This window comes from Muntiacus reevesi, chromosome 12, assembly GCF_963930625.1.
Source record: "Muntiacus reevesi chromosome 12, mMunRee1.1, whole genome shotgun sequence".
Taxonomy (NCBI): Eukaryota; Metazoa; Chordata; class Mammalia; order Artiodactyla; family Cervidae; genus Muntiacus; species Muntiacus reevesi.
The window spans coordinates 847,615-860,311 of NC_089260.1; the positions used below are offsets into that span (position 1 = coordinate 847,615).

Consider the following 12,697-nt stretch of genomic DNA (forward strand, 5'->3'; position numbering starts at 1 on the left):
ATCTGTGATCTAGCAATGAATTGCTGGGCTGAGAAATGGGAACTCCCTTGGAAACTCTGACTGCTCTATATAGAGATATTCAATCCTCCTAAAGCCACGGAAAACAAATCAATAACACCCTGTTTTATCCTTTATGTCACAACACTGCAGTGTTTACGTTTACAGCATTACAGAATCACACTGTAATTGAGGTGTAATTACTTACTCTTTGGAAATCATTTGGAAACAATTTGTGGCATCCTCTGCCTTCTCTCTGAAGTCGGGGTGTATAGCATCAGTCAGCAAATGGTAGTATAAAAAGCCGGTTTTCTCTAGAATTTGCTATCACCAAGTTTTCTGTCTGGAGCAAAAATGACAGTACGAACTCCAACCCAAATGGCATTTTCACCAATGGAAAGTCCCAGTCACTCCAATCAATTCTGAGTTCACGCATCCTACCAATAATACCCACTTGGATGTTACTACCTAAGTGGCCTCAGAAAAATAACTTCACCTATTGATGCTTTGGCTTCCTTATCTGTTTAAATGACGATAATAAAAATACCTGCCCTACAGTTAATGATACTAATTTGTTCACTTAAAAATGTGTTAAGAGGGTTGATCTCACGTTAGTTGTTCTTACTATAATAAGATACCCAGGCGACTCAGTGGTAAAGAATCTCAATGCAGGAGATACAGGAGACGTGGCTTTGATCCCTGGGTCAGGAAGATCCCCTGGAGGAGGAAATGACAACCCACCCAGTACTCTTGCCTGGAGAAGCGCACGGACAGAGGAGCCTGGCGGGCTACAGTCCACGGGGTCGCCCAGAGTCGGACACAGCTGAGCACAAGCAAGAAGAGCTGCTGGGCTGGCCAAGACGCTCCTTCGGGTTTGCCCACACGATGTGACGAGAAAACCCAAAGACCTTCTGGGCCAGCTCTATGGAAAAGCTGCCTCAGGGCCTCCCCGGGGGGAGATCCCCTGGAGAAGGGAAAGGCTGCCCACTCCAGTATTCTGGCCTGGAGACCTCCATGAACTGTATAGTCCATGGGGTCACAAAGAGTCGGACACCACTGAGAGAGTTTTAGGGGGCAGGTGTTCAATCCCTGTAGGGGAACTAAGATCTACATGCCATCTGACACGGAAAAAATATATATCTGCCTCCAAAATACATATATATCTGCCTCCAAAAATATATATATATATCTGCCTCCAAACGTTTACGAGGTTTCAAAAAATTAATGTGCAAAGTCACTAGAAAAATGTCTGGCACACGATATAAATTAAATAAATAAAATATATCATACATCTTCAATTGCTCTCTAACTGCTTCTATATCCATTTTATAATCCCTACAAGACTACAAGCTCTTTAAGGCCAGGGGCTGCACTGACATTTTACGATTCTATTCACCTTGCAAACCTCAATCAGTAGCCCAGCTGTAGACATATTAGACCATCAGTGAACAGCTGTGAGTGCGACTGTGGCAACATCGGAAAGGAGAAAGCACCCCCAAACCACTGAGTGGCTTGAGTGCCTTTCGAACCAGCGCTTCCTGGTCAGTGGTTTCCAAAGTGTCTGAACCAAGCGCACAGCAAGTTTTTCTGTTACCAATCACGGCGCACGGGACCGTGGCCATATGCTTACACAGCGTATTTCTAACTGAGATAAACATTTTGCACAGCAATCCTTGACATTACTATATAAAACGTGCTCTGAGATTTATTCTAATGAAGTCCAATCCACTGCCTCTCAGACTTTTAAAGTGCATTTGAATCATGTGAGGTCATGCTAAGATGTAGATCAGATTCAGTGGGACTTGGGTAGGACCCGAGATTCTGCATTTCTGCCACATTCCGAAGTGACCCTGAGGATCCATGGACCATACCTTGAGCAGTATTATGACAGTCCAATCTAGTCTATTGAAAAAAAAAAATTTTTTTTTCTTTAGTGGTTCCTTTTTAAAAAAATTTCATTCAACTACAGTTGATTTGCAATTTTCTATTAATTTCTGCCATCCAGTAAAGTGACTTAGTTATACATATATTCTTTTTCATATTCTTTTCCATTATGGTTTATCACAGGATATTAAATATAGTTCCCTGTCCTAAAATTTTTCTTAATATTTTAAATATTTGAAATATTTAAACCCACTGAAGTGAAAGTCACTGAGTCATGTCCAACTGTTTTTGACCCCATGAACTATACAGTTCATGGAATTCTTCAGGCCACAATAATGGAATGGGTAGCCTTTCCCTTCTCCAGGGGATCTTCCCAACCCAGGGATCAAACTCAGGTCTCCTGCATTGCAGGCAGATTCTTTACCTGCTGAGCTATCAGGGAAGCCCTTTTAAACCCACTAAAGGGTTACAATCTGAAGTTTGTAAAACACTGCTCCTAATAATTTCAAAAGTTTCTTTCATCTCTATAATTTCACTGTTTTCTCCCTAACCCTGGGGCAGAAATTCTAGGCCTGTGTAGAAGTGTGGGGAGGGGAGTTTATAGCAAGAATGATTCAGGTATTTCCTTTCCTACTGACCCCTAGGCCGAAATGCTTATCTAGTTGCTGCCGTTTACTCACTGTTCTAAGCCTACGATCGCTGCTCTGTTAATTGATTGAGGGACTTCCCTGGTGATCCGGGGTGAAGGATTGCCTTGCAGTGCTGGGGACACAGGTTCGATCCCTGATAAGGGAACCAAGCTCCCACAAGCCGCGGAGCAATGAACCCTCATGCTCTGGGGCCACAACTAGAGTCCCTGCACCGCAGCAAAGGATCCCACAGGCCGCGACTAAGACTCGACAGAGCCAAACAGATGAACAAATAAGTGAAAATATTTCACAAAGGAAATGAATCGGTCGAGCACTTACTAAGAGCAGAGCGCTGAACCAAGCCCTGTGTATCTGCCTCGTTTACGCCCACAAGCACCCTACGCAAGCTCGCCCATTTTACAGATGAGAGAAGGTAAGCAGCTGGTAACCGGTGGTGCTGGGGTTCCCGTGGGAGCCAGCCTCTGAGAACTGAGGGGGTCAGTGATCCCCGCTTCCGGCAGTCACACCCTCACACGTCCCCTCTCATACTGAACGGGACTGGCCTGCCAACCAGCAGAGGTGCAGAAAAGACCCTGTGTGACCCCAAGGCTCTGCTAAAGCCACCGTGGCTTCTGGTCACATTCTCTTGGATCACGGCCTTTGGAAGAAGCCTGGTCGCCATGTCATGAGAATTCCCAAACAGCTTTATGAAGAAGTCTACAGAGCAATGGGCAGAAGTTTCCTGCCAACAGCCAGTAATGACTTGGTGCACATCCAAGCGAGCGCTGTGAAGGAGACCCTCTGGACTGTCAGGGCTTCTGAAGACTGTCACCCTGGACAACGTCTCGACTCCAACCTCACAAGAGACCGCCAAGCCAAACCACCCGCTATGCCTCTCCAGACTCCCCACCCACAGAAACTGTACCAGGTAATAAACACTCACTATTATTTTATAGCATTACATTTTAGAGGAACTCCTTACACTGCAATAGGTAACTAATACGATTCTTCAACAATATGCTACTAATCTATTGCATTATTATGATTCAGCCCTTAAAATAAAGGGGGGGGGGATTTGATGAAGGCCTTCTGGATGCTTCTTCAGCATGGCAGCTTGAACCACGGTTCAGCAAATCTTCATTCTTCCACTGCAACCAGCTGTGTGAGGGCCATCTACTTCCCATCCAGACTTGACCAGATGACCAGCTGTAGCCAGTCGGATGTGAAGCTGTGACCTTGAATTTCACCCAAGCAGAAATTTTTGGAGACAGTGCAAGAATCTGCCTGCCTGCTCGCACTTGGGGCCTCATCCATCAAAACAATATATTCCAAAAGAAAAAAAACAACCACCACCCACAATATATGCCAGAGAGGGATGCTCCTTTGGTCTGAGTCCCAGAATGAGAAGGCATGAAACGTGAACTTGACCCCCAGCTTACAGGTGAGCTGGGCTGAGCCCAGGCAGAAGCACAGAGGGCTCAGAGAGCCGGGAGAGGGAGGCGCGTCGGGCCGCGGGCGCCGGGAGAGGGGAGGGCGTCGGGCCGCGGGCGCCGGGAGAGGGAAGGGCGTCGGGCCGCGGGCGCCGGGAGAGGGAAGCGCGTCGGGCCGCGGGCGCCGGGAGAGGGAAGGGCGTCGGGCCGCGGGCGCCGGGCTCGGGGGAGGCGCGTCGGGCCGCGGGCGCCGGGAGAGGGGAGGGCGGCGGGCCGCGGGCGCCGGGAGAGGGGAGGGCGTCGGGCCGCGGGCGCCGGGAGAGGGGAGGGCGTCGGGCCGCGGGCGCCGGGAGAGGGGAGGGCGTCGGGCCGCGGGCGCCGGGAGAGGGAGGCGCGTCGGGCCGCGGGCGCCGGGAGAGGGGAGGGCGTCGGGCCGCGGGCGCCGGGAGAGGGAGGCGCGTCGGGCCGCGGGTGCCGGGCTCGGGGGAGGCGCGTCGGGCCGCGGGCGCCGGGAGAGGGGAGGGCGTCGGGCCGCGGGCGCCGGGAGAGGGGAGGGCGTCGGGCCGCGGGCGCCGGGCTCGGGGAGGCGCGTCGGGCCGCGGGCGCCGGGAGAGGGAAGGGCGTCGGGCCGCGGGCGCCGGGCTCGGGGGAGGCGCGTCGGGCCGCGGGCGCCGGGAGAGGGGAGGGCGGCGGGCCGCGGGCGCCGGGAGAGGGGAGGGCGTCGGGCCGCGGGCGCCGGGAGAGGGGAGGGCGTCGGGCAGCGGGCGTCGGGAGAGGGAAGGGCGCCGGGAGAGGGAAGGGCGTCGGGCCGCGGGCGCCGGGAGAGGGGAGGGCGTCGGGCCGCGGGCGCCGGGAGAGGGGAGGGCGTCGGGCCGCGGGCGCCGGGCTCGGGGAGGCGCGTCGGGCCGCGGGCGCTGGGCTCGGGGAGGGCGTCGGGCCGCGGGCGCCGGGAGAGGGAGGCGCGTCGAGCCGCGGGCGCCGGGAGAGGGGAGGGCGTCGGACCGCGGGCGCCGGGAGAGGGAGGCGCGTCGGGCCGCGGGCGTCGGGAGAGGGAAGGGCGTCGGGCCGCGGGCGCCGGGAGAGGGGAGGGCGTCGGGCCGCGGGCGCCGGGAGAGGGGAGGGCGTCGGGCCGCGGGCGCCGGGAGAGGGGAGGGCGTCGGGCCGCGGGCGCCGGGAGAGGGGAGGGCGTCGGGCCGCGGGCGCCGGGAGAGGGAGGGCGTCGGGCCGCGGGCGCCGGGAGAGGGAAGGGCGTCGGGCAGCGGGCGCCGGGAGAGGGAGGCGCGTCGGGCCGCGGGCGCCGGGAGAGGGAAGCGCGTCGGGCCGCGGGCGCCGGGCTCGGGGAGGCGCGTCGGGCCGCGGGCGCGGGCTCGGGAGGCCGCTCACCGTGCTGGATGATGCCGTGCTCCAGGAGCCGCCGGCAGAGCTGCTCCGCCTCCTCCCGCGCCGTGGCCTCCCCCTCCTGCACCAGCCAGTCCAGGAACTCGGAGGCCATGAAGGTGCGCTCGTACTTGACCCCCTCCTCCTCCCGGGGCTGCAGGAGCGTGTTCTCGGGGCTCATCAACCTGGCGGAGGAGAGGGGAGGAAGTAAGGCAGCCTGCGCGTACCGGTGCGGAGGAGGGGTTACGAGGCACAAACGACCGCGGGGAAAGGAACAGGCTACGGGGGGATGTGGTCCTGCACGGGGAATATGGGCGATATTTTAGAGCGACTTTAAATACAGTATAAAAGTGAAAGTGATAGTCGCTCCGTCCTGTCCAACTCTTTGCGACCCCACGGACTGTCGCCCGCCAGGCTCCTCCATCCATGGATTCTCCAGGCAAGAACACTGGAGTCTGTTGCCCTCTCCTTCTCCAGAGGATCTTCCCGACCCAGGGACTGAATCTGACTCTCCTGCATTGCAGGTGGATTCTGTACTGGCTGAGCCACCAAGGAAGCCCCGGCAGAGAATAATCTATGAAAATTTGGAATCACTATGGTGTACACCTGAAACTAATATAATACGGTAAAAATCAACTATACTTCAATTAGAAAAAAAGAAAAAGAAACCTACACAGAAGGAAAATCACTCAGTTGAAATCCCACATCCCAGGCCTCCGAGAAGTGTCACAGCAAGGCTCTCAGACAGACAGACGTGGGTGCCGTGTGCTGCCCCAAACGCAACCGTCAAGACAAGGAGCTGCTTCAGAAGTGAACAAGAGGCATCTTTTCCTGGTGATTAGTAAGAACACTGAAAGGGCAAGCCAAAACTCTAGCTTTAGCAAACTGTAATCAGTTTGTGTGTGTGGTCAGTTGCTCAGCCATGTCTGCTTCTGTGACCAGACTATAGCCTGCCTGTCTCCTCTGTCCATGGGATTTTCCAGGCATGAATATTGGAGTTGGTTGCCATTTCTTACTCCAGGGGAACTTCCTGGCCCAGGGATTGAACCCACATCTCTTGAGTCTCCAGTATTGGCTGGTGAATTCTTTACCTCTGTGCTACCTGGGAAGCTCGGTATTCAGTTTAACCTTCTTGAAAGGGAGTTACTAACCAAATTGCACCCTCTCTAAAAAACATCTCATATTTCTTTCCTAAAGGCATGATTCCTTTTCCCAAATCACTGGATTACTTGCTATGGACTTAATGCTTGTCTCTTCCCAAAATTTATATATGTTGAAACACTAAAGACAAATGTGGTACAATTTAGGGACGGGGACTTTGGGAAGGGATTATTTCATGAGTGAGGAGCTCTGTTAGGGAGGAAGAAAGTTTCCTGTACCCTTGTAGGTTCTTCTGGCTGCTCTGTGAATTAAACAGACATGAGGCGGATTAACAGGACAAAGTTATACAAAAGTTAAATAACATGTACAGGGGGAGAGACACGGGAAACTGATTAACTCACCAAAACGGGCAAAGCCCTAACCTTAAACGCCACCGAAGTCAAGAGAGGATGTTGGGGGTCGTGGTTCAGGACTTCAAAGACGAAGAAAGAGATTCAGACAAAGACAAAAAAGCTCGTTTGGTAAACAAATGTTTGCTGTGGCGTGCGGAGGCAACAGGACACAGAGCGGAATCTGGACAGACAGACTTCCTCAGGTGCCTCCCTGTCTGCGCACACAGCTCGGACTCGAGTCATCTACGTTGAGCGCTCCTTTCCTGGAACAAGTCCTCTATCTACATTTTTTTAGGTCAAAGGTCAAATTTTCCTCTGGAGTCCTTCTGGGTTTTGTTTTTAGCTCAAAGTAACCCACGTACCAAAGAGATATCTTCGGGTGGCAAAATGTGTTCCCCCAGCACTTTGACTTGAACTTCCCAGGCTCCAGACAGTGAGGAACGGCGTTTGTCATTGAAGCCATCCAGCCTAGAGCGTTTTTGCTAAGGCGGCCTGAACCGAGGCAGTGACCTGCGTGACTCCTTTAGGGGCCCCTCGCCCGGCAGCGCGGCTCACCGCCTGCCCGAGCCCTCCTCGCTCCCGGATTCTGTCTTTGCTCCACCTGCAGACAGCCCCCGGGGCGCAGGCTTCACCCGCATCCGCACAAGGGCGCCCCGGGAGCCCCTGCTCCGGCTGACTCTACCAGCATCAGAGGCTGTGAGCGCTGTCCCCTCAGGGCCTGAGCCCCGGCACGGAACCAGACTCCACAGGCCGCAAATGATATGCGAGGCAGCCACAGGAGTGAACATTTTTAAAAAGTAAAAAAGTAAAAATTCAAATCTGATAATGTCTGACCCTGTGGAAGATACGATGCCATGGCTTTTCATTGCTCTTAGACCGGAGACCAAAACCCTTTCTACGGCCTATAATGCATGCATGACCCTGACCCGCCCCTCTGGGACAGTCTCACCTCTGAGCCCAGCATCCAGAGGGGCTGGCCTTCTTTCAGTTCAAACATTCTGCTGTTGTTCAGGCACTAAGTTGTGTCCGACTCTTTGCGACTCCGTGAATCACAGCACGCCAGGCCTCTCTATCCATCACCAACTCCCAGAGTTTACTCAGACTCATATCCATTGAGTCGGTGATGCCATCCAACCATCTCATCCTCTGTCATCCCCTTCTCCTCCTACCTTCAATCTTTCCTAGCTTCAGGGTCTTTTCAAATGAGTCAGCTCTTCACATCAGGTGGCCAAAGTACTGGAGTTTCAGCTTCAGCATCAATCCTTCCAATGAACACCCAGGACTGATCTCCTTTAGGATGGACTGGTTGGATCTCCTTGCAATCCAAGGGACTCTCAAGAGTTTTCTCCAACACCATAGTTCAAAAGCATCAATTCTTTGGTGCTCAGCTTTCTTTATAGTCCAACTCTCACATCCATATATGACCACTGGGAAAACAATAGCTTTGACTAGATGGACGTTTGTTGGCAAAGTAATGTCTCTGCTTTTTAACATGCTGTCTAGGTTGGTCGTAACTTTTCTTCCAAGGAGTAAGCATCTTTTAATTTCATGGCTGCAATCACCATCTGCCGTGATTTTGGAGCCCAAGAAAACAAACTTGTCGTTTCCATTATTTCCCCATCTACTTGCCATGATCTTCGTTCTTTGAATGTTGAGCTTTAAGTCAGCTTTTTCACTCTCCTCTTTCACTTTCATCAAGAAACTCTTTAGTTCCTCTTCTTTTCCTGCTATAAGGGTGGTGTCATCTGCATATCTGAGGTTATTTATATTTCTCCCAGCAATCTTGATTCCAGCTTGTGCTTTATCCGGCCTGGCATTTCTCATGATGTACTCTGCATACAAGTTAAGTAAGCAGGTTGACAATTACAGCCTTGATGTACTCCTTTCCCAATTTGGAAATAGTCCATTGTTCCATGTCCAGCTCTAACTGTTGCTTCTTGACCTGCATACAGGTTTCTCAGGAGGCAGGTAAGCTGGTCTGGTATGCCCATCTCTTGAAGAATTCTCCATAGTTTGTTGTGATCCACACAGTCAAAGGCTTTGGCATAGTCAATAAAGCAGAAATAGATGTTTTTCTGGAACTCTCTTGCTTTTTTGATGATCCAGCGGATGTTGGCAATTTGATCTCTGGTTCCTCTGCCTTTTCTAAATCCAGCTTGAACGTCTGGAAGTTCACAGTTCACATACTGTTGAAGCCTGGCTTGGAGAATTTTGAGCATTACTTTGCTAGCGTGTGAGATGAGTGCAATTGTGCAGTAGTTTGAGCATTCTTTGGCATTGCCTTTCTTTGGAAATGGAATAAAAATTGACCTTTTTCCAGTCCTGTGGCCACTGCTCAGTTTTCCAAATTTGCTGGCATATTGAGTGCAGCACTTTCACAGCATCATCTTTTAGGATTTGAAAGAGCTCAACTGGAATTCCATCACCTCCATTAGCTTTGTTGGTAGTGATGCTTCCTAAGGCCCAACTGACTTCGCCTTCCAGGATCTCTGGCTCTAGGTGAGTGATCACAACATCATGGTTATCTGGATCATGAAGATCTTTTTTGTATAGTTCTTCTGTGTATTCTTGCCACCTCTTCTTAATATCTTCTGCTTCTATTAAGTTCATACCATTTCTGTCCTTTATTGTGCCCACCTTTCCATGAAATGTTCCCTTGGTATCTCTAATTTTCTTGAAGAGATCTCTAGTCTTTCTCATTCTATTGTTTTCCTCTATTTCTTTGCATTGATCACTGAGGAAGGCTTTCTTATCTCTTCTTGCTATTCTTTGGAACTCTGCATTCAAATGGGAATATCTTTCCTTTTCTCCTTTGCCTTTAGCTTCTCTTTGTTTCTCAGCTATTTGTAAGGCCTCCTCAGACAGCCATTTTGCTTTTTTTGCATTTTTCTTGGGGATGGTCTTGATCCCTGTCTCATGTACAATATCACGAACCTCTGTCCATAGTTGTTCAGACATTCTATCAGATTTAATCCCTTGAATCTGTTTGTCACTTCCACTGTATAATCTTCTCAAAGTAACAATGATATACAACACAAAATGCATCATTTCACTCTAGAGCAGGAGGAAATCTTAGGGATCAGTGTAAGACAATTCCCCTCCATCCATGAGAAAATGCAGTCCTCACCCAAACGGGAACACCGGATGACGGCGCGCACTGTTTACTGACGCTCAGAAGCCGCGTCCTGCGTGGGCACCGACCCCGCGCACCCAGACGCGCTCTCGGGCTCGGAGCCCAGTCCTGCTGTGGCCAGAACACAGGGCCGGGAGTCTCAAGATCTACGTTTACTCAGAATGGTCACGCGGTGACTGTGAGATGAAAAGCAAGTCACTCTGTTCTTTTTTTAATCTTCCTTTCTCTCGAGAGTGTAATGACAGCTTCACCCATCTGCTGTGAGAACCACATGTGAGTCTGAGTAAAAGAACTTAACGATACAAAAGACAGTGTATATACGGAGTGTTACACCTGACCAGTCATGGTGCCTTCCTCAGGGCAGGATGAATCTGTGCCAACAGCTCTGGGGACTCCTCTGAGTCACCTCCTGTCTTCCCAGAGCCTTCGGAGTTCCACTGGAAGCCATGAAAGGGCCACAGCTTGGGGAAGTAAGAGAACTGGGGCTCAGACACAGCTCGGCCACAAACTAACGACATGGTCTTCGTCTTTCTTTCTTTCTTTTACTGCACCGGTGTCCTCAAACTCATAATAAATGAGGAAAATAACACATGTGCTGTGGTCTTCACTGGACTGCTCTCATTAAAAATTTCTGTTAAAAAAAAGTTCTAAGCACACAGTGTATGCTTTTATATTTAAGAGTTCAGTCGCTCAGTCGTGTCTGACTCTTTGCGACCCCATGGACTGCAGCACGCCAGGCCTCCCTGTCCGTCACCAACTCCCGGACTTTACCCAAACTCATGTCTGTTGAGTCGGTGATGTCATCTACCATCTCATCCTCTGTCATCCCCTTCTCCTCTTCCTGCCCTCAAGCTTTCCCAGCATCAAGGTCTTTTCCAGTGAGTCAGCTCTTCGCATCAGCGGCCAAAGTATTGGAGTTTCAGCATCAGTCCTTCCAATGAACATTCAGGACCAATTTCCTTTAGGATGGACTGGTTGGATCTCCTTGCAGTCCAAGGGACTCTCAAGAGTCTTCTCCAACACCACAGTTCAAAAGCATCAATTGTTCGGTGCTCAGCTTTCTTTATAGTACAATTCTCACATCCATCTATGACCACTGGAAAAACCATAGCCTTGACCAGACGTGCCTCTGTCTGCAAAGCAATGTCTCTGCTTTTTAACATGCTGTAAGAATAGATCCCATTTTGGATATTCGCCAAAAGGCCATGAAGCGATTAAGAGTCTTTATTTATAAATCTACTGGCCACCCAGGTGGTCCTAGGGGTAAACAACCCGCCTGCCAGTCCGAGAGACATAAGAGACCTGCCTTCAGTCTCTGGAGCGGCAAGATCCCCAGGAGGAGGGCGTGGCAGCACTCTCTAGGGCCCTTGCCCGGACAGTGCCGAGAACAGAGGAGGCTGGCGGGCTACAGGCCACAGGGTCACAGAGGCCGCAGCACGACTGACGCAACTTAGCACTCAGGCACACGTGAAGTGTATTAGCATACAGCTGAACTCATTAGAAACCCTATTTAGAACTCTTTAAAAAAAGACCTTATTGGCAGAGATTAATCAGGGTTAATTTAGGATCAATACATACACTACTACAGACAAATAAGGAAAGAAGGACCTACTGTGTACCACAGGGAACCCCACCCAATATCGTGCAATAACCTACACCGGAAAAGAAACTGAGAAAGGATATGCATGCACGCATAACTGAATCACTTTGTTGTCGACTTGAAACCAACATAACACTGCAAGTTATCTTCAAGAAAAATTACAATACTCATTTGCAGTAATTACAATATAACATTGTAGTTGCACTTCAATAAAAAATTAAATCTGCAGAAAAGAGTATTATTTAGATCTCTTCCCAAGTCAGCCCTCTTCTGTACTTCGATCCAGCCTAGAGATAGCTGTGAGGCTGCTCTCAGAGGGTTAGAGCAGCTGCGTACGTGTGAGCCGTAAGAATTGTGTTTAACACAACACTGGAGTGGGTTGCCATGTCCTTCTCCAGGGGATCTTCCTCACCCAGGGATCCAACTTGGGTCTTTTGCATCGCAGGCAGATTCGTTACCGTCTGAGCCACCAGGGAAGCCCATAATCATGACCAGGCCCTTCTTAGAAGAAGGGACAACCACCACATATAATCAACACGAGGGGCAGAATCCTGAAGACACTTCACAGGAGACGGCCACAACAGCTCCTCGCCTGCTTCTTCCCCACGTGACTTCACTGCTTCTCCCATCCAGGGGCTGAGTCTACTGCCCCTTCCCTTGACCCCGGGCTACCTTTGTGAGCGGCTCTAGACGCAGCAGAAGCAGCATCACCGTCTTCCAAGGCAAGGCTTTTGGAGGCCTTGCAGCGTCCTCTCGCCCCCTCGGAACGCCACACTGAGGCGGCTGGGTAATGAGGCCAGTGCAGCCTGCCGGCGGCGGGGGGGCCGTGAGGCCAGGGCAGCGGCCAGCATCCCTCAGACGTGCGGAGGAGGCCGCCCTGGGCACTCCAGCTCCGCTGACCCTCAGCAACAGTACGAATGGCCTGGGGGACCCAGCACAGGAATGGCCCTGAAACCCACAGGGTCAGAAGAAATAACACCCCATCTGTTGTTTTAGACTACTCAGTGTGAAGGTGATCTGTTCTGTAGGGACAGATAACGAGAATATATTCACATCAACGTTGTTTAGTTGTTGCTTAGACGCTAAGTTGTGTCTGAGTCTTTTGCAACCCCAAACTGTAGCCCGCCAGGCTCCTCTGTCCATGGGATTTTCCA

At 51.3% G+C, this 12,697-nt stretch overlaps 1 protein-coding gene across 4 annotated transcripts in view; it reads right to left on the bottom strand.

Moving 5' to 3' along the window:
* The window catches only part of DEPTOR (DEP domain containing MTOR interacting protein), a 161,654-nt gene that overhangs the window by 82,586 nt on the left and 66,371 nt on the right, over nt 1-12,697 (bottom strand). For all 4 annotated transcript variants that reach the window (XM_065903055.1, XM_065903054.1, XM_065903053.1 and 1 more), the window contains exon 4: nt 5,324-5,502. In XM_065903055.1, coding sequence (XP_065759127.1) covers nt 5,324-5,502 — 179 coding nt within the window. The remainder of the gene's footprint in view (nt 1-5,323; nt 5,503-12,697) is intronic.